The following is a 27,669-nucleotide window of genomic DNA, read 5'->3' as shown; positions in this document are numbered from 1 at the left end:
GTCATCGAAATCAAAGGCCCTAATCAAAATTTTATCAATTAATTGATCTTTCCTCTTGTGCTTCGCCACAAGTGCAACGGAGATTCCCCCTGACTCCTGCCCCTCCGACAGCGAGCCGTGCTCCACAACGTAAACTGTGTTCATTAGCGGAGATCAAGGAGGCCTCTAATCGCGGCCGAGATGCGATGCGACGGCTGTTTCCTCTCCGACTTCGTTTGCTTTTTGCAGGACAACTCGCACTTCTCTCTCGCTCCAGTCAAACGATGTGCTCTTCACTTCCAGCTCTAACGTGTGTGTTGTTTCTATTTTTTATTTTATTTTTTTTTATCTCGCAGGGTAACCAAGAGGCCACCAACCCCCCAGAAGCGATGGCCCAGCCGTACACCCCGGCCCAGTACCCGCCCCCCCCACAGAACGGCATCCCCGCCGAGTTCGCGGCGCCGCACGCGCTCCCGACGCCGGACTACACCGGGCAGAGCCGGGTGCCCGAGCACGCCATGACCCTGTACACGCCCACGCAGACACACAGCGAGCCGGCCGGCAGCGACAGCAGCACGCCCGCCATCACCGCCACCACGACCGCACCGGTCAGTGTCCTCCATCACCTGCAAACACTGTTCTCAACACGCTGTCAGCAAGTAAAAATATATTCTCATTCTTCTTCACTTTTTCCTTTTTGCTAAATGTTCTCCTTTCTGTCTGCTTGTACCCCCTCCTCCCCCCCAACACCCCGACGGCCGAAGCCCGTTTTCTGACTTTTACTCTCATCGTCTGCTGTTTTTTTGCGGTGAAGCCGAAGCATTATCCACAAATTCACCCCGAAACTCAGTCCTGCAGCACATTCGATAAGTTTGGAGTTTAAAATCTGATTTAGTAGTGAAAATATAAGGCCTTAATGTCACCTTTAATTAACAGAAATCCTAATGTGATATAATTATACAAGATTTTAAACACACTGTAAATTATTCCATGCATAATTTACAATCCAAATGTCGCCCCATCTGTTTTGAAAACAGTATATTTTTTTCATTTTAAGATGCAGTCGGAGAGTTTTGTTGCACGCGTGGAGCACATTTCATTTCTCCTCCTCCGTGATTCGCATGTTTGTTTCTTTATTTTTTTGGTGCATCCTCGAACACGTGTGTTGATGAAAAAGGGCGGAGGGTTAAAGACCGAGAGTCTCCGGCGCTGCTGCATTCATGAGGAGCTGCAGCAGCACTTTGATGTCCGGGCCCGACTCGCTGTTTGATGATGGAGGTGAATTTGACTCCTAAAATGAAAGAAAAAAAAAAAACATTCGGTGGCTCCCTTTAAAAAAAAAAAAACACGTCCACCTGAGTTGTTTTATTTATTTGTATGAACGTTGCAGGACCTGCAGAGGCCGACGCCCTCTTCAGAGTCTGAAAACAGACACATTATATATATATATATCTATATATATATATATATATATATATATATATATATTTCTCAGATCATCTAATTATCTGCCAGGAGCTGATGATGCTCTCCCGTCTTTCACGAGTTGCGTGCTCCGGCACTGTGAGCACAAAACAAACCTCTGGCGATGTAAGCGAGTGAACTCCTAAATTATGTATCGTGCATTTGATTCTTGTGTACCGATGCTCTTACATAAAAACGACTTGACCTGCGAATTACCTTCAGCGGAGCGGCAGATGGAGATGAAACAGGGAGCCCGACTTCACTCCCAACTTCAGAGAGGTGTCTGAAAAAAAAAATTAAGAAGACCTTCTTTTCTACCTTTTTTTAAATTTAAATTTTACACGAAGCCGCCTGCTGCTACGGGAGGTCACGGCGAGGTCACGTCCCTTCCGCGACGGATCAGGGGGAGGGTTTCCACCCGCAAAGAAACGCTCCTAATAACTCTGAAAGTGCTGCAAGTGTTTGGCTGGCGGAAAAAGTGCTTACGCGGCACAACAGCGTATCATCATCATCATCATCATCATCATCTTCGGCGGCGGCCTGTAATGCGGCCGCGTTTGGTTCGGAGGTTTGTGCGACGGCTCCCGTCGCCGTTGTGTGCTGCACTTACAGTAAATGGCTGACACACACAAAGAGGGTTTAACAGTGAGGAGAGACTTGGCAGGCGGTTCGGTCTCCTCCTCCTCCTCCTCCTCCTTCTTCTTCTTCTTCTTCTTCTTCTTCTTCTTCCCCCGCCGACACCGAACACCACTCCTCCGTCTCTCTCGCTCTCTCCATTTGATTTCATTTCATGTGTCCACCCGCTGTGAAGAAAGCCCAGAGACGACGGCCGTGGAGAGATGAGAGCTTCTCCTTCTCTCTCTCCTACTTCCACCCGTCTTCTTTCTCTTTTCAGTTTTTTTTCCTCTCTCTCGTGGGGGGAGGGGGGATGAGATTAGTGGGGTGTAAACAGAGAGTCTTGATCCTCGGGGGCCGCTGCTGCAGTGTCGCCCACCGCTGCGTTGATGTCAGACCCGGCCTGTTGGCCCGGGCGCCTTTTGATTAGGACGCCCTGCAGGAGCAGGCGCAGATTGAGGAGTGGAGCAGAGCAGCTCCTCTTCCTCCTCCTCCTCATCCTCCTCATCCTCATCCTCCCTCGGCTCGACCGCGCTCAGCCAGCTCCTCCAACCCCACGACGACGCTTTGCGCTGCACATCTCGCCCGACTTAAAGACTTAACAAAAGAAAAGGAGAGCAGCGACATGTATGGATTGTGTGAGGAAGTCCCTGCAGAGATCGGAGAGTCTGTATGTTTTTAATGAGGCGCCGCGACTCTCTCCTTCTCCTCTTGTCTGCCCCCTCCACCCCCCCGTGTCTACCAGTAAAAGGTGGCGTTGTCCAGAGCCCCGGCGGACCTCCGGGGACCTTCGCTCAGCGTCGCGTTCAAACAAGCCGACTTGAAAGCCAGGCGACTCGACTGGAAGAGAGAGGCAGCCCCCAACTTTCTCTCCAAATCCTTGGAGATGAGGGTAGCGAGAGGGCTGCCAGGGAGAGAGGAGAAAAAAAGAGAAAGGAGAAAACGGAGCTCGTTATCTGGCTCAGTTCAAATAGTCGGAGGTTTGGTTGAATTTCATGAGTAATCATTCTCTTTTCAGATAACAAATTAAGGCAGTGGCGTTAGGGCAGCACTCAATTCCAGATTTTTCACAGCCCCCGTGTCAGCGGCACCAAGACTTTCCAAAGGGGATTCTGGGGGACTGTGATAACACACACACACACACACACACACACACACACACACACACACACACACACACACACACACACACGAGAACACACACACACTCTCTCGCGTCTCATGAGCTGTGTTTGAGGGATTGAGACCCCGCCGGGGTGTCGCTTTCAGAGACGCTGCTGATGGCAGCATGTAGGCCGCCATTAAAAGAGGATGACTGCGCTATCTCCAAGTGGGAGGAGTCCACGATTCCTGCCTGCTGTAAACTCACATTTCAAAGATCCCCTGAACATAAAGACCCCTCTGGATCGTTTTAGAGGATACGGATGGTGTTGTTTTATTTTATTTTATTAGACTGAATCCCATTAAAACAGACAAAACTAACAGAACTTGGACTTCCCCTCTCTGTCTGCTTGCAGATATGCAGCTTCTCTTTTTAACAAGTCGCTGTAATTTCAGAAAACATGTAGATGTTGTAGTTTGTGGTAATCGGGAGGAAGTAGTGCACCAGTTAGAGACGACTTTAAACTGCATATTAATGCACATTCGGTGCTTGCAGAGTTTTTTCCAGCTGCAGTGAATGTTTTTTTTTTTTTTTTTTCCAAGTAACAACTCCCCCCGTTGGTTTGTTGAAGCTTCCAGTCGCCATCTTTAGGGTTTTTTTTGGAGCAGGAAGTGACCATATTTGGACGAGCTGGGGGAGGAGCCAACGGTGGATGTGACACAATCTAATTGGAAACCCGACGATATCACACCCCGCCCACCGATAGCTGTAACCTGACTGCACCACAGGCCTGTCAATCAAACAGACACGCCCCCTAAAACAACAGGTCTTTTTGAGGCTTATTTTCTAATGAATGAGGGATTATTTTCAGATGGACCTCCAGAAAACTAATAAGAAGGAGTGACTTTATCTGACAACAGTATAAGAACTTGTTGTATACTCAAATGATACTTGTTTGTTCTTTGTTTTTGTTTTATTATTTTCAATTTATATTTTGAAGATACGACAGATTGACGTTATTGTTGTCATCTTGAGCTCGTCACTCAGATTTGTAGTAAAACTACTTCACCATTAGCAGCTGGGACCAAAACATCGTGCTACAATTACTCAGTTCGTCCAAAAGTGAGCCAGAATCTCAAGATTTGACTGAAACACATGCTGAAAGTTGTAGTCGGCTCTTTTTAAATCAAAGAACCGGAGATTTGTCAAACACAGTTGGTACTAATGATTGAGAGATTTAAGCCCAACGTCGTCCACGCAGACGATGAACGGGTCTTACAGAAAGGTGGAGGAGATATTTTGGGCCTCGATGCTCTAAATCTCTAAATAAATCCTCTGCCTTTGGTTTTCTTGAGATGAACGAGAGGCTCTGGGGTTGAAAAATACAAAAACAAAAAACAAGAGGAGAAGACAAGAAGGGGAAAATAATGAATTGAAGCTCAGGCATTATAATTCTCCCCCACCCCCACCCCTCCCAACTCCTATTTAATCGGATGTAATCTACCTGCTTGGCAGCAGTCCAATCAGATAGTTTCAATTATGCTCTTGTAATGCCACTCTGTGAGGAGGGGGAAAGTGCTGAGCAGAGCACTTTGCAGGCGATTTGCAAATAACAGCAAGGGAGTCTTTTAGAGAAATGAGTGAACAGGAAGCCGGCGAGCTGCTGGAGTTGACAGCTCTCTCACTCTTAGGTTTTGCTGGCTTTTGGCGGTGACGGCGTGTTTTGCATCCCGCCTCCTCCTCCTCTGTGACAGCAGCTGTCGGGACAGTAAAGTGCCACTGAAGGTGGCCTCCTATGGTAATGCGGAGGTAATTATTTCCCACTGCTACGCCAACGTCTCACAACCAGGCAGGTTGGAGCCTTCGGGAGCAGCAGCAGCGCCGAGGCAGCCGTCCCGGATCTCGGTGACACTCCTGCTTATTGAGTTAGCGGGAAGCAGTCCGGGCTGGTTTGGGGGGAGTCAGCGCTTTCGGTATTTGTGTTCTCCATATGTGTGTTTGCCCCCGATGTCGGCGCCGCCGCTGACCTGTCTGAGCGCCGAGCGAAAGTTAATCTGGATGTCTGAAAACACGCGGCCGTGATAAAAAGGCAGACGGGCCCGAGCCCGGAGGACAGCGGTGCTCAGTAGTCTGGCAACATACGCTAAAGGTCGATAGTGTCATGTGTGACCGATGAAACAGATTGACCCGCGGGGCTCCGGTACCTTGTCACCCTCCACGGTCCCAGCATCTGTCTGCAATGTGTCACCCCCGGGGCCCAACACGGCTACTCAGGCTATTAACCTCCAGCGCGCGAGGACACAGCCGAGTTAAGACCCCTCCGCCCGCCTCTCTCCGTCACAAAATCCACTCCTCGTCCGGCACCGGCCAGCTCGCCACATCTCCCCGTGTCCTTTACCACTTGTTAACCTCTGGTCCGAAACGCCGCCGCCGAGCCCTCCTCCCTCCCCCGCCCCTCCCACCCCCGGACCGGGACTGGAGGAAGCTGCCACCTCCTGTACCTGCGACGGCTGCGAGGGGAGACAAAGTGGGACCTTGAATCAAACAACTGTCACCGCTAACAATGTATGTCACCGTCTCCGAATGGGCCATAAAAACCAAATAAATGACGGCCATTACAGTGGAGATTGTGATTATGATAATGAGAATAATAAAGGCGATCATCATTACGATCATGATGATAATGATAATACTGTGATGATGAATTATAATGAATAAATCCCTACCCCATTTCCTAAATGGTGGGAAATGTATCACCGGGAGAGGCCTGCAGCCATCTGACAGCCTGGGAGCAGGGTGAGGGTTATCGGTGTGTGACTGGCTGTGTGTCATTTGAACCGTTTGTACTCGGCCAGCGTCCTCTTCCTCCTCTTCCTCCTCCTCCTCCTCCTCTCTGCTCTCACGTCTGTATCAGTACAAGATTGTGTCTGTGTACGGGACTCCCCGGCCGGTGTGCGGTGTGTTTGCCGTGCAGCCGAGTGCACTTCCCAGGAGACCTCGCAGTTTACATATCACATTCAAACAGCTTTTGTGCAGCATATCTGCCACTCGCTCGTCTCTCCTCCTCCTCCTCCTCCTCCTTTCTCTTCTTTAGCTCCTTCGCAGAGCTCAAATTCAGCCTTAGTTTTGTTTGTTTTTTCCTTCATTTTCTTCATTTGCTTTTGCTGTTTAGTGAAGCATCTCGTTTTCTTCACATGCCCAAAACAAACTTCATATTTTCCCCGATGAGTGACCTCTTGTGGTCGTGAGAGTAACTGCTGCGCTCTCTCAAGGAAGCTGTGCTTTTACGTAGATCTGCACAAACCGTCCAGTAAAGGAAATATCTTAAACGTCATAAAAACATAAAAACACATGTCCAAACAGCAATTTGTGTTTTTTGCTGCTGGAGCTTTTTGGGCAGATAAAAACGGTTTCCTCCCCAGCGCCACTGTGAGGTGTCAGATGTGGTTTGTAATCACAGCGTTTAGCACACGGCAGCGACGAGACTCCAGGAAGTCACCGCGTCCAGCTGCAGAGCCGGCACGACGTACAAGCTAATTAATCAGCGGTAGAAGTGTTAGTCTGCACATTTTATTTCAAGTTTGGACAGAGCAAGGCTAGCTGTTTACATCTGCTTTTAATATCTAAGCTAAGCTAAGCTAATTGCCTCGTTGCCTCCACACTTCGTGTTCATACGAAGTGCGAACAAAAATGAAGAACTCTTCAGCTCCAACTTCATTTTAGGGAACAGAAAGAAGCCGAAGGGAGCTGAATTCGGCAACGATTGTGTGTCATGTTGGAGAACTTTGTTGCCATGGCGCCACAGTTAATGCGGTTCGCAGCGAACGTTTTCCCCTCAGACGCCTCAGAAGGTCCCAGTGGAACTCGGTGTTGACAGTCTGACGCTGGGGGACAAATTCACGGTGACACAACCACCGCCAACGTCAAAGAAAAAACTCAGCTGGTGTCTCCTGACCTGATGCGCCTTCTTCGGTGTTGGACAGTGAAGCTCCGCCCCTCTTTGAACCGTGAAACACCTCGTCACTCAGAAACACCTCGCCCGGCTCGTCGCTTCATCGCCGTAGACTTTCTGAAGCGTTTCAAGGGTCTTTGTTGACGATTTCCTGAGTTTGACCCCAAAATCTGATGTTTCTTTGAGCCCCAAGGCAAACAGCCATGATTCTGTCGTGAAAATCACCGCATGGGCTCAGGAACACTCGGCTGTTAGCGATGCTGATGACACTCTGAATACTTCCTCGTGAAGGTCCTCGCTTCCTGCTGCTCCTCGTTGCTCCGTATCGTTATCGATATTCGTTTTTGTAATTTAATCTCTGAAAAAAAGCAAATAATCACACATGATCTACTTATTCAACCGAAACGGTTTAGTTGCTCGCTTTAACCAGAGACAGCAGGTTACAAATCACACAAAAAAAACTACCTATTAGCCAACCTACTTGGCCAAAATACTGTGGGAAGACCCGTTTAAACGAGATGATAAACTGAGCAGTTGACCGACGAGGTTTTTAGTCCATCGAAAATAAAACTGCTTAAAAAAACAAACAAGGTCCATCTAAACGGACGAGCCACCGGCAGCCGCCGCAAAATCCATCACAGGTGTCACACGGAGAAACGAGTGGAATTTGTCATTGACATCAGACACGTCATTTGTATAGAAATGTCAGCATTCGCATAACGATGGCGACAACAACGTCGAAGGGCTCCGGGCCTCGCGCTCCCCGACGGCTGTTTGCAAAAAAACGTCACCAATAATGTGTCCTTAGTCTAGACCTGTCGGGCCTCGGCGTGGATCTATATCCACGCCTTTTTGTCAGCGCCTTCAATCTTCCGCCCGTTGCTCAGGAGCTAAGTGCAAGAGATTAATAAGTGGATTTGTAATGCACAACCTCAGGTTTGACACTATAAGTCATCGGCTGTTTATCGCTCTGGCTTTTCTCGCCCAGATTGAAAAATAGCAGACGCTGAGTAAGTTAGTCAGCCGGGCCTCCTCCCTCCTCCCTCCCCCTCCCCCACCCTCCCCTCCCTTCCTCCCCCCTCCCTGTATTTTCAGGACCAGGAGGTACAGTATACTGTAGCAGCTAATGAGCAGCTTGTGTCTTCTCTCTGTGTTTGTTTCCCTCCGGCAGACAGATGATGTGACGCAAACGGAGGGCTCTCAGCAGCTCCAGCTTCAGCACTCAGACTCCTCGGAGAAGCAGCAGCCCAAACGGTTACACGTCTCCAACATTCCCTTCCGCTTCCGGGACCCCGACCTAAGGCAAATGTTTGGGGTGAGTACCCTCGGCAAGGTGCCGGTGAACATCTCAACGAGCAGTTTACGGTTTTTGGCTTTTTCATACGAAACGCAAAGAACCAGCGCCATCCGGAGCGTTCAAGCTTCGCCGCTGCGTCGCCCGAATCTACGAGCGAGCGTCAGAGGAAGTTATTGCATCTCTATGAATATTTGGCTGATTAAAACTTGAAATGAAGCCAAATCTCAGAAACCAAAGCTGCTGATTTAACGAGCGAGGCCGGCGATGCAACTGTCGCCCAGTTAACGTTTTCAGGAGGAAAACAAAAACGGCTCAATCAGTCAGAGTCGGGTCCTGATGTCACTCAGCGGGAGTTATGCTCTTATGAACGGCGCCCTCTTGTGGTACTCACAAGTTTTCTATCAGCCTTCGACTTCCCGAGTTTGCTGACGCTTTACGGAAAGGTCAGAGGTCATGGAGGTTCATGTTTTGTTGGATGTTGACTTAAAATATTGTGATTTCAGTCGCGTAACTTAGATAAAATATTGCATCCGAGGAAAATGTTGATCGTCGTTTCCCTCCTGCGTTACGTTAGCCTGGTGAGCTGTTAGCCTCCGTGGCTTCTAGACGCCCTCCACGCCAAACCTTTACAGCCCACGTGTTGTAACCATGACAACGCGGCATTAGTCGTGTTCAAGAGGACGTACAAAATGTAATGAGATCACATCAAGAAAGAAAAAAAAAAAGCCTCTCCGTCTCCGTCTCTCGGACAATTAACGAGGCAATAAATAGTTGAGCAGCTCATGCTCAGCGTCTCACAGAAGCCTCAATAAGAATTGAACCGAACAGCCACAATTCAATAACGATAATGGATCTGAAGGGAGACGATTGCCAAAAATGTACTTTAAATGCTACGCTGCTAATTGGCCCGTTAGAATCCAGAGGCGTTCGTTATGGAGACAACACGCAGCTGATGGTATTAATTACTCCAGAGTCCTAGCTGTGGCTTTATAAATTGCAGACAAACATGGCTGCTCTCTCTCCCTCTCTATGCTCTGATTGTCGGCTTTATTGTTCCCCACTCCGGTGCCGGTCGTGTGGAATCCAAATCACCTCAGTAATTAGCTCGGAGGCTTTGTGCGCCCGGGCGCTGATATATGATGCAAAAATTGATCACCTCCATCACCCCCTGTTCACCCACATGTTGCCCGTCCTTCCCCCCTCCCCCTTTGCTTTACCCTCCCCTTCCCCTGCTCGTAGCAGGGGATTGTGGGATTGATTGTCTCGGGCGAGCAGATAGGTGGTGTGCGCTCCACCCACCGACATGGACCTCCACAATGGGCCTTTGTGTGGCTCTCCTCGTGCAGCGCCTCATCCCCCTCCAGCTCTAATGGCTTCTGCAGCGCACGCCGGCGCTCGATACGCCGTCACCGCCACGCGTGAGCGGCGAGGCGCTTCGCCGAGGAGGGCCGTCCGCGGCGGGAGCATCCCATCTGCTCCGTTTCACGGGCATCCGAGGAACCGTCTCCCCCGAAAAAAACGAGCGGCGAGGTTCCCGGGGACTCGCCCCGGCACGCCGGCGGGTTTTGAAGGGTGTCGGGGAAAACCTGCGAGCTCCTAACGAGGCGCTGAATGAAGGGCCTCATTAGGGCGACCACAGCGGACGTTAATCAGTAATTAGAAACTGTGATCTCTGAGAGAGAGTGAAGTGTGTGTGTGTGTGTGTGTGTGTGTGTGTGTGTGTGTGTGTGTGTGTGTGTGTGTGTGTGTGTGTGTGTGTGTGTGTGTGTGTGTGTGTGTGTGGGGAAATGAAAACACTCGAAGCGTTAGCGTGCTCCATGCTGCGCTGCTCCGGGGTGCCCTCGTTTGTGTGACTGCCTCCTTCAACGCCGCTTCTCTCGGCGCCGTGCGAGGGCCTCTCACAGCGCTCCCCGGAGCAATCAGGACCTCTGCACCCCTCCCGCTCCCCTTCTCCCTCCCCTCCCCACCCCCACCCGCCCGCCTGTCACCACTGACTGCTGCTGCCTCGACATGCTCTCCTCTCTCCTCCACCACCACTCCCGTTTGAACGCACACGATGGGCCCACTGTGTCGTAATTACAGCTTCCTTGAAGAGCTAAAAGATATCCGGGCTAATCAAAAGGTGGCGGGCCTCCGTCTCTTTGTTGCCTCCACACTCGGCCCGTCGTAATTACATTCAGGGAGAGGAAGAAAAAATACCGGTGTTTACGATTCCTCGTGACTCACGCCTGCTTTACTTATTTTTGCTGACGTTTTTTTTTTTTTTTTTTTTGCACGCATGCTACAAAGTTTTAAATATTTCAGTGTTTCTTTTGTTTTGTTTTTCTTCCACTGCGAGCAGCTCATTGGTCTCCGCTCGTTTCTGTGTAAATACGAGCCTCCGTGAAACACGCACACGATGTTGTGTAATCCGGTTTCTGATTCTCCGTCGTGTATTTTAAGCGCAAATTTAGAAAAAAAAAAAAAAGATATTCCAGGAATCTGCGCAGCGCCACTTAAAAATGATAACATACTGAAATCCATAAGGAAATGGAAAATAAGTGGGAAACCAAAGAAAAACACAGCTCTAATTTAAACATGAAAAACATGGTGTTTTTTTGTCCTCACCCCGATGCTGGATGCTTCCTGCAGGCTGTGGATGGATGAAGCTGCAGCCTCTCCCTCCAGAGACTCCTCCCATCGAAGCTATTGTTTATCGGTGCTGCTGATGCAGCTGTTTCCGTGTGTGTGTGTGTGTGTGTGTGTGTGTGTGTGTGTGGGTGGGTGGGGACAGCAGTGCAATGAGCTCAGTGGCGAGCGGCGCACAGCGCAGTCCCCAGCGCCGTGTGGAAATCCACAAAGACGGCTTCCTCTGAAACTAATTAATCGACGCCACGAGCCCATTACGCTCGGTTAAAACAATTAGCATCTGCACGTAGCACTCGGGGACGCGTTGTCTTCTCAGGCGGGAAAAAAAGGGGTGACATCACGCTGGGATATAAATGTGTGTGATGGAGCCGGCGTTGGAGCGCCACATGAGGCAGATGTGTAGATGGGATGTAAAAGAAATCTCTTCCCATGTAGAGAAGATGCTGAAACAGAGTTTTTTTTTTTTTTTTTTTTTTTTTTTTAAAGCTTCCAGCACTTCCCAGCCTTTTTTTTTTTTTTTTTAAGTGGGAGGAAACACATGCTCCCCCCCGCCAACCCATAAACCCCTCAGCTTCCTCGAGCCCACTCCACTCACTCCAGCCAGATAATAGCCGGCTCCTCTCTAACCCCTATTAGTGGCGCGGTGGAACGATCCGTCCGCGCCCGTCGAGCGTCGACCACATGGAAGGCCCATCGCTTCCCTGTTGTGCCGAAATGAAGGCGACGAGGACCGCTTGACAGGGTAATTACTTTTAATAAAATAATACGGCCATTGTAGACAGCAATTAAAAGTGGCTTTCACTCCACTCATTAGAGGAACTTACCAGTTTACTTTCATTCCTCTGTTTTTCTAATGATCCGAGAGGCAGGCCCTGTTAAATCGAAAAGGCTGCGGCGCGTTAACCCCCCCGGGGACCGGCCCTCCACGTCCTGTTGACTGTGAGAGCACAAACAAAGAGAGACCAAAGAATAGAAGAGAGGAGAGAGGGGAGGTGTGAAGAGGAGAGGAGCGATCCATTAAACTCTCCGTTATCTGCTCGGGAGATTTGAGGGAGTCGGTTTTCCCCAGGTGACGCTGCAGGTGTGTGTGTGTGTGTGTGTGTGTGTGTGTGTGTGTGTGTGTGTGTGTGTGTGTGTGTGTGTGTGTGTGTGTGTGTGTGTGTGTGTGTGTGTGTGTGTGTGTGTGTGTGTGTGTGTGTGTGTGTGTGTGTGTGTGTGTGTGTGTGTGTGTGTGCGTGTGTCCCTCCGTATATCTCCGGACTACATCAAAATATCGTTCCTTTCTGTGCTGCACTGTAATCAAAGATCAAGTACTCGCACAAAACACTGTGATCCTATTTCATAGAGTTTTGATGGAAACACAGGGAGGCGTTAAGTCAGCAGCTCTGAGTTCTCCTTTCAGTCGGCTTCCAGAACTGTTTGCAGAGCTAACAAATGCAAATTGACCACCATTTCCTCACGAAAAAAAAAAAAGTGTAACATTTCCATATTGCCTTAATGGTTTTTTTTGTTTGTTTGTTTGTTTTTTCCTCTTCCTCTCCGGTCGGCAGCGGCTCTCTGACTCCCATCTTCTCTGTTTCTTTTTCTCTCCGCAGCAATTTGGAAAGATTTTAGATGTGGAGATTATCTTTAATGAGCGAGGATCCAAGGTAAGTGAACTAGAACACCAGCTGCTTCATTACCATGTACTTCTTCTGTTTCCTAATGATGGCATTAGTGCGGTGTGTACATTGGCGGAGAGCGCTGGTCTCTAAGCCCGGTGCCGGAGAGCCCCAGCCGCGCTCCTTCCTCTTCCTCTTCCTCTTCCTCCCTCTCTCCCCGTTGTTTTGCTTTGTTTGTTGCAGCTCTCGCTCCGAGTTGTGAATCATTAGCCCTGTCAATCAATTTATTATTGAGCTGTTTCACATTTCACTTAATCCAGCAGCAGCCGGCTGCAGGTCCTCGAGCAGATGGTTATCGAAAAGTGCTTGTTTTGAAGCCGCGGCATTGATCGGGGGGGGGAAAAAAGCGTTTATTCAGCTTTATCATTTTGTTCTTTGTGATCATTTTCAAATGAAGACTGCTTCTCCATCACGCGTCAAACTGTGGACAAAACAGGACGACTTCTCCATCAGGTTGAAGCTTCCAGAAGTTCATTTTGAAGGAGCCAGTTTAAAGATGAAGATGGAGTTATTCTGTATTTCCTGTTTTGGTTTTTTTGGTTGTTTTTTTTTTTTTTTTTTTTTTTTTTGGGGGGGGGGGGGGGTCAACAAATCTGATGAAACGACCAAAACCAGCCAATCCGTCTGACTCCTCCCCCTCTCCTGCAGGTCATAGGTCTTTAAAGACATTCATTCATCCAACCTTTTTTTCATACTCAAGAAACGGTGACATCGACAACAAAAGACTGGAAAAGTTGTGTAACAAAAAAAACATCTGGTTTACTAGGTTACCATGGCAACAGATCAGTAACATGATTGGGTATAAAAAGCACATTTCAGAGAGGCAGAGTTTCTCAGCAGTGAGTAAAATACAGATAATACATGTAAAACAATTAGAGGAGATGTTTGGAGATTTAAAATTGAAAAAAAAAAGGGTTTTCCGAAAAACATTGGAAGCAGTACTGACTCTCGCCAACAGGAGTCAGTATCGTGCTGCTGTCGGGGGGGAATATTTCCAAACGACAGATTTGATGCAGGTTTGGTGAATATTCTGCTGCAGACAGATTTTGTGGTCTCAGTGATTTTAATAGTTTTTGGACTCACAAATAACTCAAACTTATACGATACTTTGGTTTTTGGCTCCTTGTTGGATTTGTTGACGTAAAGAAGAACTTAATAGATCCTTAAAGGCCAGCTGCAAATTTTACCTCCTGAAATCTTAACATAAGTGCACTTATCTCGGATCCGGAAGATGATTTGAAGCACCAGCGAGCCCTGAAAGGGAAAAATAAAAAGCCCGTGGCGGTATCGGTGTCCTCGCCACGCGACCGGACAGGTGAAGCCTGCGGAGGTGTGAACAGCCGAGTGCTCCTCGCCCAGCTGTTCATTTAATAGAGTGCACTAAGCTCCGCGGCTTTCCATTCATAAAGGCGACAGGCTCCCCGCCCGGGTGTCGAGGCATGAATACTATTGATTCCCATTCATAGCTGCGAGTGCTTCGGGGCCTCGTGCAGGCGGCGGCGGCGCCGGTTGATTCCACCGCCGCCGCCGCCGACAAGATGGAGCACCGGATAAACCTGCCTCCTCCGCCGTAACAAGCATTTATTGTTTGTGCCCTACAAAGCCATTACCCATGATGCCTCTCTCTCTCTCTCTCTCTCTCTCTCTCGCCCTCTCTGTGTGCTATATAATGAACCTACCAGGCCATTAATAAACAATCTATTTCCTATGACGCTTTGGAAATTTGCATTCAATATGTTTGTCTCCTGTGAAAAATGGCGGCTCCCCTCGCTCCTCTTGTAAGCTAATTATTTGTGCCTGATAAAAAAAATAAAAAATAAAAAAAGATAGCCACAGTCGGGTGAATGTCCAAAGGATTAATTTTGCCCTCAATTCCTTTTTTTTCTTTCTTGAATTTATTTCTTTATCTCTCTCCCCCCGAGGACAGGTCCCCACCCCCCTCCACCCTCCTCCACGTTATTTATGCTAGAAAAAGCAGCCCGGAGATTCCTGCGCATACGAGATCACACCGTTCGCCATCTCTCACATGTATTACATCCTCAAGCAATTATCAGGCAGCACCGGCCATGCCGCCCCCCCTCCCCTCCAACCCCCCTGCCCGTAGCGCCACAAGTATATATAGAAAGCAAAGGAATGGGACTTGTTCGGCCAGAATATCTTAATGCTCCTGCTGCAGAGCTCAGGTCCAGCATCCCAGTCCACATAACTCAAGGCAGTGACAAAAAAAATGAGGGGTGGGGGGGTAGCTGAGGATGGGAAATGAGAGGTTGGATATATTTCGGTTTATAGTCAATATCGTTGCTCTCGTCCATCACGGACGACGGCGTTTTCGCTGCCATTCACTTTTTTTTTTTTTTTTTTTTGCATCAATGAACCGCCGTTATTCCGCCTCCATTAAAAAAAAAAAAAAAAAAAAAAAAAAAAGTATCCCACCTATTAGTGCAGTGAATTAGAAGCAGTCAGCAATCTCTCTTCAGAGGGTTTCATCCTCGTCTCCCTCTCTGCCCCGCGCCTTCAAACAGAGGAGGAGGAGGCCGCCGCCGAAGTTGTGTAGATAATTACGCCGCTATTATGGCAGCTAACACAATGTTTTTGCATCCGCTGCTTCCTGACATTCACCCGTGGCGGCGGTGCCGCGGCTCTTTAATTGGGTAAAGCGGGCCGTTTTTTTTTTTGTTGGTGTTGTTGTGCGAGGTCACGTCACCGTTATCCTCCTCTCTCTCTCTCTCTCTCTCTCTCTCGCTCTCTCCTCGGATCTCTCTGTTTGCTGTTTCCTGACGCCTCGCTAACTGCCTCTAATTAATCTGGCTGCTTACAACTCGACTCTGCCGCTGCTCACCTCCTCCTGCCTTCTCTCCTCCCTTCCCCTTTCTGTTTCCTCTCTCTCTCTCTCTCTCTCTCTCTCTCTGTGTGTGTGTGTCCATCTCTTCTCTCTTCTCTCTCTCTCTCTCTCTCTGCCGGTGGTTAACACTCTCAGGGCTTCGGGTTTGTAACTTTTGAAACGAGCACAGATGCTGATCGTGCACGGGAGAAACTAAACGGTACAATCGTAGAGGGACGCAAAATCGAGGTGCTTTCACTTTTTTCCTCATCTTCTCTCCTTCATGCCTGCTGCCTTCTCAACTTACCTAGAAAAACCTCATGCATAAGCATGTGGCTGCTGTGTGTGTGTGTGTGTGTGTGTGTGTGTGTGTGTGTGTGTGTGTGTGTGTGTGTGTGTGTGTGTGTGTGTGTGTGTGTGTGTGTGTGTGTGTGTGTGTGTGTGTGTGCGTGTGTGTGTGCGTGCGTGCATCTCTGAGTGTGTGCCTGGATGCATGCATGCATAATGGTGCGTATAAGCCGTTCTCAGTAGAATGTGGGATCCATACATGTCGGCCCGGACACGCCGGCTGTCCATCATTTCTCCTTGACAATGCAGAATGAACGCATGCCACCATCCTCCGGGTTCCTTTCAGATCTGAGAACGACCTGCATCCCCTCGATCACCTTCATTTTAGTGCTTGATTGTGTTTACAACAACCCCCCCCACCCCCTCCCCCTCCCTCCCTCCCCCGCCTCCTCTACCCCCACCCAGTCATTCTCATCAGGTCAACAGAACACAATCAAAGCAGTCTGTGTTTTTCTTGTTTGTTTATCCCACCAATTACTGAATTTGGAGGATTTTTTATTTTTTTACTTTTTTCAATTCATACCGGTGGGTAATTGGTGCATGCTCCACCTCCCCACCCCACCCCCCTCCACCCCCCAATCTTTCCAGTAACATGATAGAATGTAAGAAAATTGAAATTATGAATAAATTCATGAAAGAAAGCCCAATCACGCTAAAAGTGCTGCAAACAAATTTCCATAATAATTTGTTTATTTATGATTTCCTGGATTTGCCTCCCAACTGCCCCCACCCCACCCCCCGCCCCACGGTTTGCTGCCTGCTGTCGTCGCCTCCCGGACACGTGGACGCCGAATGTAAAGCTCTGTGTGTTGTTTTTTTTATCCCCACTTTGAACAGGTAAACAACGCAACAGCACGAGTGATGACAAACAAAAAAGTGGCCAACCCCTACACGAACGGTAAGCGGTGCCGCAAAGCCTTAAACATTTTTTTAATTCGGTTTCCATTTATTTCCCGCCGTGATTCGACATTTGTGTTTGTTCTCCAGGCTGGAAGCTGAACCCCGTCGTAGGAGCTGTCTATGGTCCTGAACTGTACGCTGGTAAGAGCCTTGTGGGGGGGTTTTCCCCCCTCTCCCTGCCTCTCATCCTCTATCAGCCGCAGCCAATCCCAATCTGACCCCCTGAATTTCTACAGTTGGGTTCATCCTGAACCGACTGAACATGAAATCCCCCCCCCTCCCTTCCTCCAACCCCACCCCTCGAAAATCAAAGTGAATCTTGCGAGCAGGCTCCGATAAGCAGTGGATGATCCAAGCCTCTCTCTGAGTGGCTGAGGGAGCCTGAGCCATTGTTTGCGCGGTGTGCAACTGTAAAGCTGAAAAAAAAATGATTTCAAGAGCAAGCGCCCCTGCAACTGTTATCAGATTGTGGAGGCTGCTGCTGTGGATGGATTTGCCAAGTGCGCCAGATTGACTTTTACAGAGCTAACCGAATAAGGGAGATTGAGTGAGCGATATTGTTGGCACCTACCCCGTCGAAGGCCGCTATTCCTTCTGGTCTCCGTAATGGAGGAGCGAGATGAGCTCGGTGGGGTTCCCCCCCCCCTCTCCACCCCCCGCTATCTCCCCCTCCGCCTCGACATGCCAGCTTTATTGCTGTATGTTATATGAACCCTTTGCATTTTAATGAGGGGGAAATGGTACTATTTCATTTGGAAGAAGTGCTGAGCACATCGCGCCACTTTAACGGCTTTCCTTTCTGCTCATTAGACTAAAATCTGTTCATTCCCCGGACAGCTTTACGGCGAACCTCTAAATAACTGTCCATGACAGAAAGCAGTCATCTATCATTTTTATTTCATCCCCAACCCCTCGCCCCCATCCGAAGCCTCCTCCCACTCACCTCCTCTTTCTTTTCCCCCCAAACACTCCTTTTGGTTTCGACATCTTCCCCTGATAATTATTCACACACACACACACACACACACACACCTCTGCATCGTGATCCAATCGGAGGAAAATCTCACCCAACTAAAAGTCCTCAGCCTTAACTTCTATCACCGATAATTTGACTGACCTACATACACACACACACACGACGCCATCACCTGCCCTGTTTTACTACACTCAGACCACAGCATTCCAGCATACAGAAATAGATAACCTATGTAGAACACAGACACTAATACACGTTCCCTCTTCCACGCACACTTTCTCCATTTTACACTCACACACACACTTCCCAAATCATCTCATAAATCAGAGGGAGTGTGGTCCACCACTCCAGGCAGGGGAAGCAGGAGGGGTTGGGTGATTTATTGGCTGCTAATTTTTCAAGTCGTCTTGACATGGGCGCTGGAGTTTGCCAAGCCTAAACGACAACATATGCTTGCCAGCTGGGAAGATGGGAAACATAAATAAGAGATACATTTTTTTTTTTTTTTTTTTTTTTTCCCAAACAAAACCTCCCTAATGAGCAGCAAAAGGCAGTTTTAACTCACCGAGGAAGAAGAAAAAAAAAAAGGAAAGGAAGAAAAACCCTGACCGGGGCTTTCAAAAACAAAAAAACAGGAAATCATGTTGCAGGATTCAGGACTTATTCCAAAATCATCACCGCTACAGTTAATACACTTTTGGTGGGAGTAAAATGGGATATAAAGGCGATTAATCACTGTTTATCAGTCCTCATTTCTGTGCAGGAGATCAGTGAAATTGGGAGCCATAAATCCTGGCTGGGTGACAGCACACTTCGTCTCCATTCGTCCTGGCGCTACAGGTTTATTGTCCTCAAAACCCATTCAGGAGAATGACGGATGAGAGCCTCATGCCGGCTCCCCGCTCTTAACCTCTTCCAGGGTAGATTGGCTCCTCCTTCTGATGGAGGAGGAGGTGGAGGGGAGGTGGTGGCGAGTGCTTAGTAGGGGGAATGGCAGCCCCTGGGTCTGTGTCCTCTGTTGCCACCTAACGCCCAAACGCCCAGCAGAGGCACGCTGAGGACGGACTGATGGTCCAGGGCGACGCTCCCAGTATCCGTCCTGTTTTAATGAAGCAATATCATAAAGTAATACTGCGATTATACAACTAAATAAAATCAAAGTGTGTTCATATTGTGGGGCAATTCGCTCTCAGAATAAACAACTTTTTTGTTAGTACGATCTGCGTTTCCATGGCAACGCACGGGGCATAACTAAGAACTGGAAAACAGTCAGTCAGACTCTTATGTAACTTATTCAATGTTTACTACTCCAGAAAGTAGGCCGACCCTTAGCAACGACCCTAGCAACAGAGAGGATTTGTAGTCTCAAACTAAATAAATACAGAACGTAGAAACACTAAACCGCTCAGCTAGCTCAGTCTGGTTGGAACTAACATATCTGATGAACAAAAGATATCGACGGACTCGTGTATTATTAAGATTTTAGCACCGTCGGTCGAACCGCTAGGATTTTAAGTGCGTGACTATCCGTGGTGTTACGGTACGGGTGCTCGGAGCGACCAAAACAAAGGACCAAAAGAGACCCGATTTTACCAAATGGGTCATTTAATATAACAGACCTATAACAAGTAAAAACTACATTATATTGCAGATTATATGAAATTCAATTCTAATTACATATTCCCATTAAGAAAGGCGGAGTGATATTTCTAGCTATGAGCAGGGTGTGCTGCTGACCAATCAGATTTGTGGGTCGGAACTACTTCTTGTATAATGTGCACTGAAAACACAAAACCAGCAGAATCAGTACTGCACTCCACCGATCGATTTGATCATTTATTATCTAAAATATGAAAAAATTAAAGCAGCTGCAGACGTTTATCAAAACATTGTATTTAAATAGCAAAAGGAAATCATTCAGAGGCGGATCTGTTGCACTGTTTTGCTGATCCTGGCAAACTTCTCGGATTCCTCGTGTCGAGATTATTTCAGCACCACGGACAGCTGTCACTTCGAAACCTCCTTCATGCGGCTCAGAGAGAGAGACTCTCCTCTGCAGCTAATTTCCAACACAGACAGGCGACGAGCAGCTCTTTCGTTCACCAGATCATATTTTCCGCTGCTGAGGTGGAGTTTTTTTTTCTGGAGGACTTGGTGAAAAGCTGCCAGCAGTGTAAATGACAGAAATAGAAAGGCTAATTGCCATCTTAATATATGTAGACAGATCCTCTCATTGTTGGAGTGTACTTTAGGGGGATAATTAAGCTCCAGACTCTTGATTAGATTAAGCTGTTTTCGGTCCCCAGTGCGTGGATTAAGTGCTCGTTGCCCGACGTATTTGAGCAGGAAGTATTAGAGAGATCAACCTTGTGGAAAATCAGATCTTTTTTTATGGGAGCTGGTTATGACCCCATCACTGGCACAGAGCTGGATTACCTTCGGGTCCAACTGGCTCTGCAGGTATTGAGCTTCCCTCCGGTTGACACATATGACATATGAGGTGCAGCGTGACCCCGTCGCCCTCCGGCACATAACTCATATTTTCTCCACCCCACCGCTCCCCCCCCCCCCGCTCCATCCCCCCTGCTAAAAAAAAAAAGAAAAGAAAAGGTGTTTGACTTTGGCGGCTGGACCAGGTTTGTGCTCTCGTACGCCGCGGCTGTTTGTTGCTTTTCGCGGGGCTCACCAAGGTGTGACAGTGCCTTTGATTTATGGGTTATTATTGAAGCAGTGTAGCCTATCACCAACTCATTATGAGTTTACATTCACATACATCACCGCGTGCATATTGCATACAAATTTTCTCAACAAAAAAAAAGAAACACAAAGAGGCACTTGGACTTTGCGGAGGAGGGGGGAGGAAGGAAGGGGGGGGCGAGCGGGGGAAAGCACACCTCAGAAAGTATCAAAGAGGATTGTTTTTGCCCTTTAGCAACCGTGCTCAGATGTCCATTGCTCCAAAAAAAAAGAGACTAATTTAAATGTCAAGGTCAGCATTATAAATCACTCGGGGGAACAGGGGCGCCCTGCGAGTCCGGCCAAGTCTATTGGCACGTTAGCGGCAAACAAAGTACCGATGGTGGTGGTGGTGGTGGTGGTTGGGGGGTCACCTGGCCAAATGAGACGCAAAGTTTTTGAATATGTGCGTGGACCCACTAATGGAGCATGATGTTAATGGCAGAAGATATTAAACCTGACTCTGTGTTTTTAAAAGCACCTCTAATCTGTCTCCCTGTCAGCTTTATCGAAGCAGCCGGTGTGACTCGGTGTGCGTCGTTCATTAGGAGCTCGCCGGTTTAACCCAACCGCCGGTTTAACCCAACCGCCGGGTTAACGCTGCACACAGCACAGACCGGGACTCCAAGTTGAGTTGATTTTGATTCTGTCGAAAGGATAGATAACGTTTACCCTCACAAACTCATCGCACGAGAAATATAAAAACACTCGTGCAATACCAGAGAGTGCCACTAGAGGTCGGCTCCAAAAAGCCTCCGGCTCCATAGACTCCCATTCAACTTCTCTCATCAAATCCAAAGTGAATAAAATGTGTCCATCAGTTATCTCGGTGTTGTTAGCTAAAGTCACTCCTTCTTCTTAGTTTTCTGGAGGTCCATCTGAAAATAATCCCTCATTCATTAGAAAAGAAGATTCAAGAAGACCTGTTTTTGGGGGCGTGTCTGTTTGATTGACAGGCCTGCGGTGCAGTCAGGTTACAGCTATCGGTGGGCGGGACGTAGTATCGTCAGGTTTCCAATCAGATCAGTCAGATCCTCTGCTGGCCCCTCCCCCAGCTTGTCCAAATATGGTCACTTCCTGCTCCAAACCGCTCCGAACTAGCAAAGCTGATTCCCTGAATCCATGTTATTTTCTGATTGGAGAAACCCACGATGAATTCTGCCCAAACGTGTCGTGGAGATGAATAAAGAAGAATAAGGTGAGGGGATGAAGGGGCGGAGCTTAGGATCAAGACTAATGGGGCATACTTATGTTGTGATGTGGAGGGGGGGTGGAGGCAATTTCAATCGCTGGAAAAAGTGGAGGCCGATTTAATCACGCCTGCAGATCAGCGTGTTTGTATGCAGGCTGCAATCAGAACCAACGTTGGACCGATTGAAGGTTAAGTGGAGAGCTGACAATCACATTGGTCGTCCTCTAATCCGGCGACTGTGACCGAGGAGCCTTTTCACCCCGGCTGACTCCTCCCTCACGTGCTGCCGTGCGATTGGCTGAGGACGCTCCCAGACGGGGTTCGGAGACGAGGAAGCCACGCGGACGGGTTTTTGCCGTCCTGCCCATCTGCTCCTCTTTTCCCCATCTCTTGGGGGAAGTTCTGAACATCTCGTCGGGTTGTTCGGCAACCTTCACCTCCCGCTCGTCTCTCCCCCAACACCTAGAAACGCCCTCTACGCCTCCACCCGCTCCACCCCTTCCCCGCTGTTCTCTCTTTGTCGCGGGCCCATTGTGTCTAAACTATGCAGGAGCCGTGGTGCGAAACTAGTGATATTGCATCCATTACCTGCCTCGGCTTCAAGGCTGCCCCCTCGGCTGGCATCGGGGGAAGGATGCGTACAGCAAATGTGGATCCTTGCTGAGTACGGCACAAAGCAGCGAGCTGGGAAAGGGGAGAGTGCTCGATGAGGCGCACCTAGAAAAGATTAAATCTATTGTTTCCTTTGTCTTCCCCATAATGCATTCTGTCATAAGGAAAGAAGTGCCACACGTCTCCCTCTAATGTATTCTGTCATAAGGTAAGCAATGCCAAGTGGAGGATGTTTTCTGAAAGTCGTGTTTTTTTCTCTCTCTCTCTCTCTGTCTCCACAGTAACCGGGTTTCCCTACCCCGCCACGGGTGCTACGGTGGCCTACAGGGGTGCCCACTTGCGGGGACGGGGGCGGGCCGTGTACAACACGTTCCGCACGGCTCCACCGCCGCCGCCGATCCCGGCTTACGGAGCGTGAGTACCTGAATCCAGGAAACAGAAAGGAGCACGTCAGCTGTTTTCATCCTGTAGTCCAGCGCTCTGTAACCCGTAGAACCGGTTCTGAGTAGATCGACAAGGTCCGAACAAAATGCCCAGTTATATTTGTAGGTCCATTTTTAATCAATTAATCTTTTGAGCATGTCCGAGAAAAAAATGACACAATTAACGCGACGGATTAACGAGCCGAACGATCTCCCCTCAGCTCCCTCAGAGGTGGAGGCTCCGCCCACAGAGAGAGACACAGAGATCAGAGGACAGAAACACAGCAGAGACTCTCACACTGAACTGGAAAACAAACAGCTGCTCAGAAATTAGGGAAATAAACATAAATACAATATTTTTGGCTAGAGTTTCGGCTGCCACGACTTTTCAAAATAAAAGCCCTCCAGTTTCCCACAGGGTCCAGCCATATTCTAGGTTCAGACTTAGACTGGTGTTTTTTTTCAGTAGGAGCAGGGAATAATGGTAATAATACAGTCCATCAGGTGTGGCAGTTTGTTTAAATATATTTTATCTAGCCACGTCTCCGGGGAGTATTTTGGTACCTACGAACTCTCCGACCCTTTTCTGATATATTTGTTCGCCGTGTGTTGACGAGGGAGGAAGTGACTCGGCCTCGGCGAGCGCGGCGGACAGCTCAGATAGTGTATTACCGGGGAGATCTCGCTGGACCGTGACCAGGGCCGCCGCTGATCTCCTGGCTTTGTGCGGCGCCGCCTCACACTCTGGCCTCTTATCAGCGGAGGTCTGTGTGGCCGTGGGAGAGGTCTGACGGGGAGGGGGGGAGGAGAGGGGGAAGGGGGGAGGTCCAAGTACAGCCGTCTATCTGTGATTAGATCGGGATCCGTCTCACTGCGGAGGGACTCGGCGCCGAAGCCGGGGACTGTTTCCCCTCCCCTCCTCTTCAGGGCCCCTTTCTTCTTCTTTTTTTTTTTTACTACCGATGGCAGCTGCTTGATTTATATGGCGGAGTCATGTGACGGCGCTCCTTCACTGCCTTCTTTTTTCTCGTCCTCTCCTCCGCCGCTCGCCAGCATCCCTCCTGACAAACAAACCGGAAAGACAAACAATTTTAGCAGAGCAGAAAATTGGACGGGGATGTGAGACGGCTGCACCTTTCAGTTTAACTCAGCGGCTGACCCTGCAGACATCACCTGACTCTCCTCTCTCCTCCTTCCTCCTCTCTCCTCCTCTCTTCACAGGGTGGTGTACCAAGATGGCTTCTACGGTGCAGAAATCTATGTGAGTACAGTCGGCTTTTTTTTTTTTTTTAGTTTTTTCTCTCTCTTTCCGATGAAACAGAAGCACCCCCCCCCTCTCCTCCCGCACCCCACCTTGGTTTTCACCGGGCCTCGCCTGCCAAGCCGGCGTCGATTAGGCCTCAGTCTGCCGTGCCAAGAAACCCGACAACAAAATTTAAAACCCCCTCAGCTCCTCCCTCCTCTGCTGCTATGATCTCAGACTTTGGCAGAGCGGCGGATCCTGACTCAGTGTCCCGAGTCAAGTTGGGTCATCTTCCTCCTTTTAGAATCCGTCTGGGTTTTTCAGCTTCCTCCTCCTCCTCCTCCCTCTCATCACCTCTTTCCCCATCCTCTCCTCCTGCTCCGTGTGTTTGAGGGGTTGGCTGGGATATCCCTCCCTGGGGGTGAGGTGAAGGTGGAGGCGGAGGTGGGTGGAGGCCTGAGTGGAGCCGGTTCCTCTCCCAGCACATCACCACCCGTGTGGGAGATAAGAGAGGAGCAGTAAGATAAAAAGGGATTAGCCGTCCCTCCAGAGCTGTCTGGGGGAGGAGGGGGCACATCGGGTGGCCGGCCCCTCCAGAAGAAGAGCCGTGGACTCTGTGGAGATAATGCTGAAATTACAACGACCCCCACCCCCCTCCACCTCCTGCTCTGACATCAGTCCAAACGTTGGCAATTTGTCCCTTTTTGATTCTGTCGCCTTTTTTTGCGTGTTTCTGCCGAGATATCGAGATGACAGCGGCGGTGACAGTTGCTTCTCACTTTCACCCCCGACGAAGGAGCGCCGTCCGGGAGTGAAACGCTAAACCCCAGTGATGTACGACTTTACACAGCAGCCCGCGTGATAGCGCCGTATTTCACCGGCTTTTATTGTAGCGACACCCACCGCCGTAGAGGAGCGAGGGAGCGACCGGGGGCCGGCGCTCTGAGTGATGGTGTTTGTCTCTCAGCCACCTCCAGCTAAGTCCTGCGCGCTGACCGAGGCCCCCGGCCGCCGGGTCGCTCCATCATTCAGCCCGTCATGCCGCCCTCCCCCCACCCGAGGTGCTTTGCCGCCATTAGTTTTTGGCGACGGCCGCTGCACCGCTTCAGACCGGCCGAGTGTACGCGGAGGTCTCGGGCGACCGCGAGGCCCCTCGGTGTCTCAGAGTCGCAGCTTCCTCTTTGAAACGGACGAGCGAGAGTGGGATGCAACATATAAATATACAGCACATACATCGCAACGTGCTTATACACATGCATGTCTGCACCTCCGTGTCGAAACACACACACACACACACACACACACACACACACACACACACACACACACACACACACACACACACACACACACACACGCGCTCCCTCCACGACAACATAACAAATGTGCTGCACTGCCGTGTGCACGATCTGACAACGTGGGAGAGTGATTTATTGGCCCGTGTTTGTTCGGGCTGTTGCTGTAATCAGCGCAGTCCCGAGGCATGCCCGTCCCCACAGGAAGTGCCGCGACTTCCTGTACTTCCCCCTTCCCCCCTTCACCTCCCCCTGCCCAGCGGAGGAGGAGGATTGTGGGAGTTTGGGATTTGGTCGCCCCCTCCTCCTCCTCCTCCTCCTCCTCCCTCGGCGCCGCTCTCCTCATCCAATCGGACGTCTTCCCTCTCGGGGGTTTAAAAATGAATGAAAAACATGCATTATTAAAAGCCACCTATCCGCCGTGCGGACACAGATGGTCACACACTCCACCGGCACTAATAGAAAAACAGTCGGAGAACAGCTTCATTTCTCAAAGAGAGTAATAGCAGCACTCCACAATGAGGTCTTTAATTCCCGTCCCCACTCCGGCAAGTGAATACAGCGGCCCTGACTCCCCAACGGTCCCACCGTCTTCTGCCGCCGTGCTTCATTTGTGAGCTGGGGGTTGGGTGTGGGGGGAGGGAGGGTGGTCGTGTAAAGGAAGAAAAAAAAAAGCCTATCTTCAATAAAGCGGCGGCGCCTCCGTCTAAATATGGGCTGAATTTAAGGAGTCGGCGTCCGTCTCTGCTTCAAAACGTGCCGCCGTCTCCGAGCATCCGTCATCCCCACGCCACCTGCCGAACGCACTTCCATACATCAAACAGCACCCTCTGGCGTCTCCACGGCAACCTGCAGTCAGCGAGGGGGAGAGGGAGGGGCGGAAATGACCAAAAACACTGTGCAGTGACATTTAACGATTAAGGCAATTTAAAAAGCTCGATGTCCATATTGTTGTTCGGCGGTGTCTCTGGGATGTAACCTTTCTCCGCGCCTCATCATTGATTAACGCTGGGCTGTTTTTACAGGGCGGCTATGCAGCATACAGATTCGCCCAACCCACCACCACCGCTGCTTACAGTGACAGGTGAGACGCACCCTCATTCACTCTCATGCATTTGGAAAGTGAAGTTTATGCTTAATGCAACGGTGTGATGTTGTGATGATAATAATGGTGATAAAACTTGAAAATGCAGCTCAGAGTGCTTCACGGCAAAAAAAAAAATGTAATAAAAAAATGACACGCAGCGTTTCACAAAAGAAGATAAGACCGCAAAGTGCAGGAGTGAAAAGGAGGACGTGTTTTTGAAGTATTTACCGAGCTCGTTTCACACGTAGTTTGTTCATCGCTTTCAGAGCACAAGTGACAAAAGAGGATTTTCTTTTTGGGCTGTTTTGCTGTGAAACCTTCCAGGAAACGTTCCTGAACGCACTTCGTTAACCGGAGACTCAGCGGTGCAACTTGTGCAAAAGACTTCCTGGAATAAAATTTAAAAAAAACGATATACAAACTGTAAACTGGGAAAGACCTAATTTAACACCAAAACTTAGAAAGAGCATCTGTTTGGAAGTGCTGAGTCAGCAGCAGAAACGCATGCAGCGATGACACGTCTGATTTAAAGCAACAAGTTGCTCCTGCAGACGGTCAACGTGGAAGAATCGGATGAAGACTGAGTGAGAACGTCGGAGAGCAGCAGGGAGGAGCTACACCCAAATGAGGAGTGTTTTCATAGCGAGAAGCTTCGACGGGTCCAACGCTGATGATGTGATGAACGGCCGCCGCTCACAATGTTCGACGTTCAACAATTTGAGGCCCTCCTCCTCCTCCTCCTCCTCCTCCTCCTCCTCCAGTTATCTTATCTATTAGCCAAAAAGCACCTTCTTTCTTTTTTAGCTCGGAGCTAAAGAGCAACCTGAAGAAAAAAAAAAAGAAAGAAGAAGAAGAGCCTAACCTTATTGGACTGGATGAGAAAAGCAGTGATGTATGTCGCGAGTGTCTGCCTGTGATGGGAGAGTGGGTATATCACCGCGGTATTTATGAATGGCCTAAGGTCTGTGTGGAGGGGGGGGGGGGGCGGCAGGGACTCCATCACTCCTGAGTGATGTCACTCCGGTTCAGGTGCGCTCCGTCTTCAGGAGGCGTCTCTGATTCATTTCTCGGGCCCTGAAAGCCGCTGTCGGCCGGGGATGTGGGCCGGTTTGGGAATCTAATCTGGGAAGGATTGAGCGTGTCACTTGTGATAACGTACACCCCGCCGAGAGCCCGAAGATCATATCGATAATGTAAGATTTATCAGGCCTCGCCGCGGCTCGAATTATGAGCAGCCGTGCTCGGCGAGAGCAGAAATTGGACAGCAGCTTCTCTCTTCGTCTTTTTTCTTCTCCTCTCTCTCTCTCTCTCTCTCTCTCTCTCTCTCTCTCTCTCTCTC

General features: G+C 49.3%; 1 protein-coding gene across 13 annotated transcripts in view; it reads left to right on the top strand.

Moving 5' to 3' along the window:
• The window catches only part of LOC138634759 (RNA binding protein fox-1 homolog 3-like), a 371,961-nt gene that overhangs the window by 329,238 nt on the left and 15,054 nt on the right, over positions 1 to 27,669 (top strand). For 11 of the 13 annotated variants that reach the window (XM_069721894.1, XM_069721889.1, XM_069721883.1 and 8 more), the window contains 9 exons: positions 336 to 638; positions 8,284 to 8,427; positions 12,633 to 12,686; positions 15,676 to 15,768; positions 16,705 to 16,765; positions 16,855 to 16,908; positions 22,565 to 22,697; positions 23,927 to 23,966; positions 26,269 to 26,327. In XM_069721894.1, coding sequence (XP_069577995.1) covers positions 336 to 638; positions 8,284 to 8,427; positions 12,633 to 12,686; positions 15,676 to 15,768; positions 16,705 to 16,765; positions 16,855 to 16,908; positions 22,565 to 22,697; positions 23,927 to 23,966; positions 26,269 to 26,327 — 941 coding nt within the window. The remainder of the gene's footprint in view (positions 1 to 335; positions 639 to 8,283; positions 8,428 to 12,632; positions 12,687 to 15,675; positions 15,769 to 16,704; positions 16,766 to 16,854; positions 16,909 to 22,564; positions 22,698 to 23,926; positions 23,967 to 26,268; positions 26,328 to 27,669) is intronic. The other 2 variants (XM_069721886.1, XM_069721895.1) reach the window with 1 other exon arrangement.

This window comes from Brachyistius frenatus, unplaced genomic scaffold (assembly GCF_029030835.1).
Source record: "Brachyistius frenatus isolate BFR_SWC_R1_liver_20210118 unplaced genomic scaffold, ASM2903083v1 Contig_277, whole genome shotgun sequence".
NCBI classification, from domain to species: Eukaryota; Metazoa; Chordata; class Actinopteri; family Embiotocidae; genus Brachyistius; species Brachyistius frenatus.
This window is presented reverse-complemented; position numbering and strand designations above follow the sequence as displayed.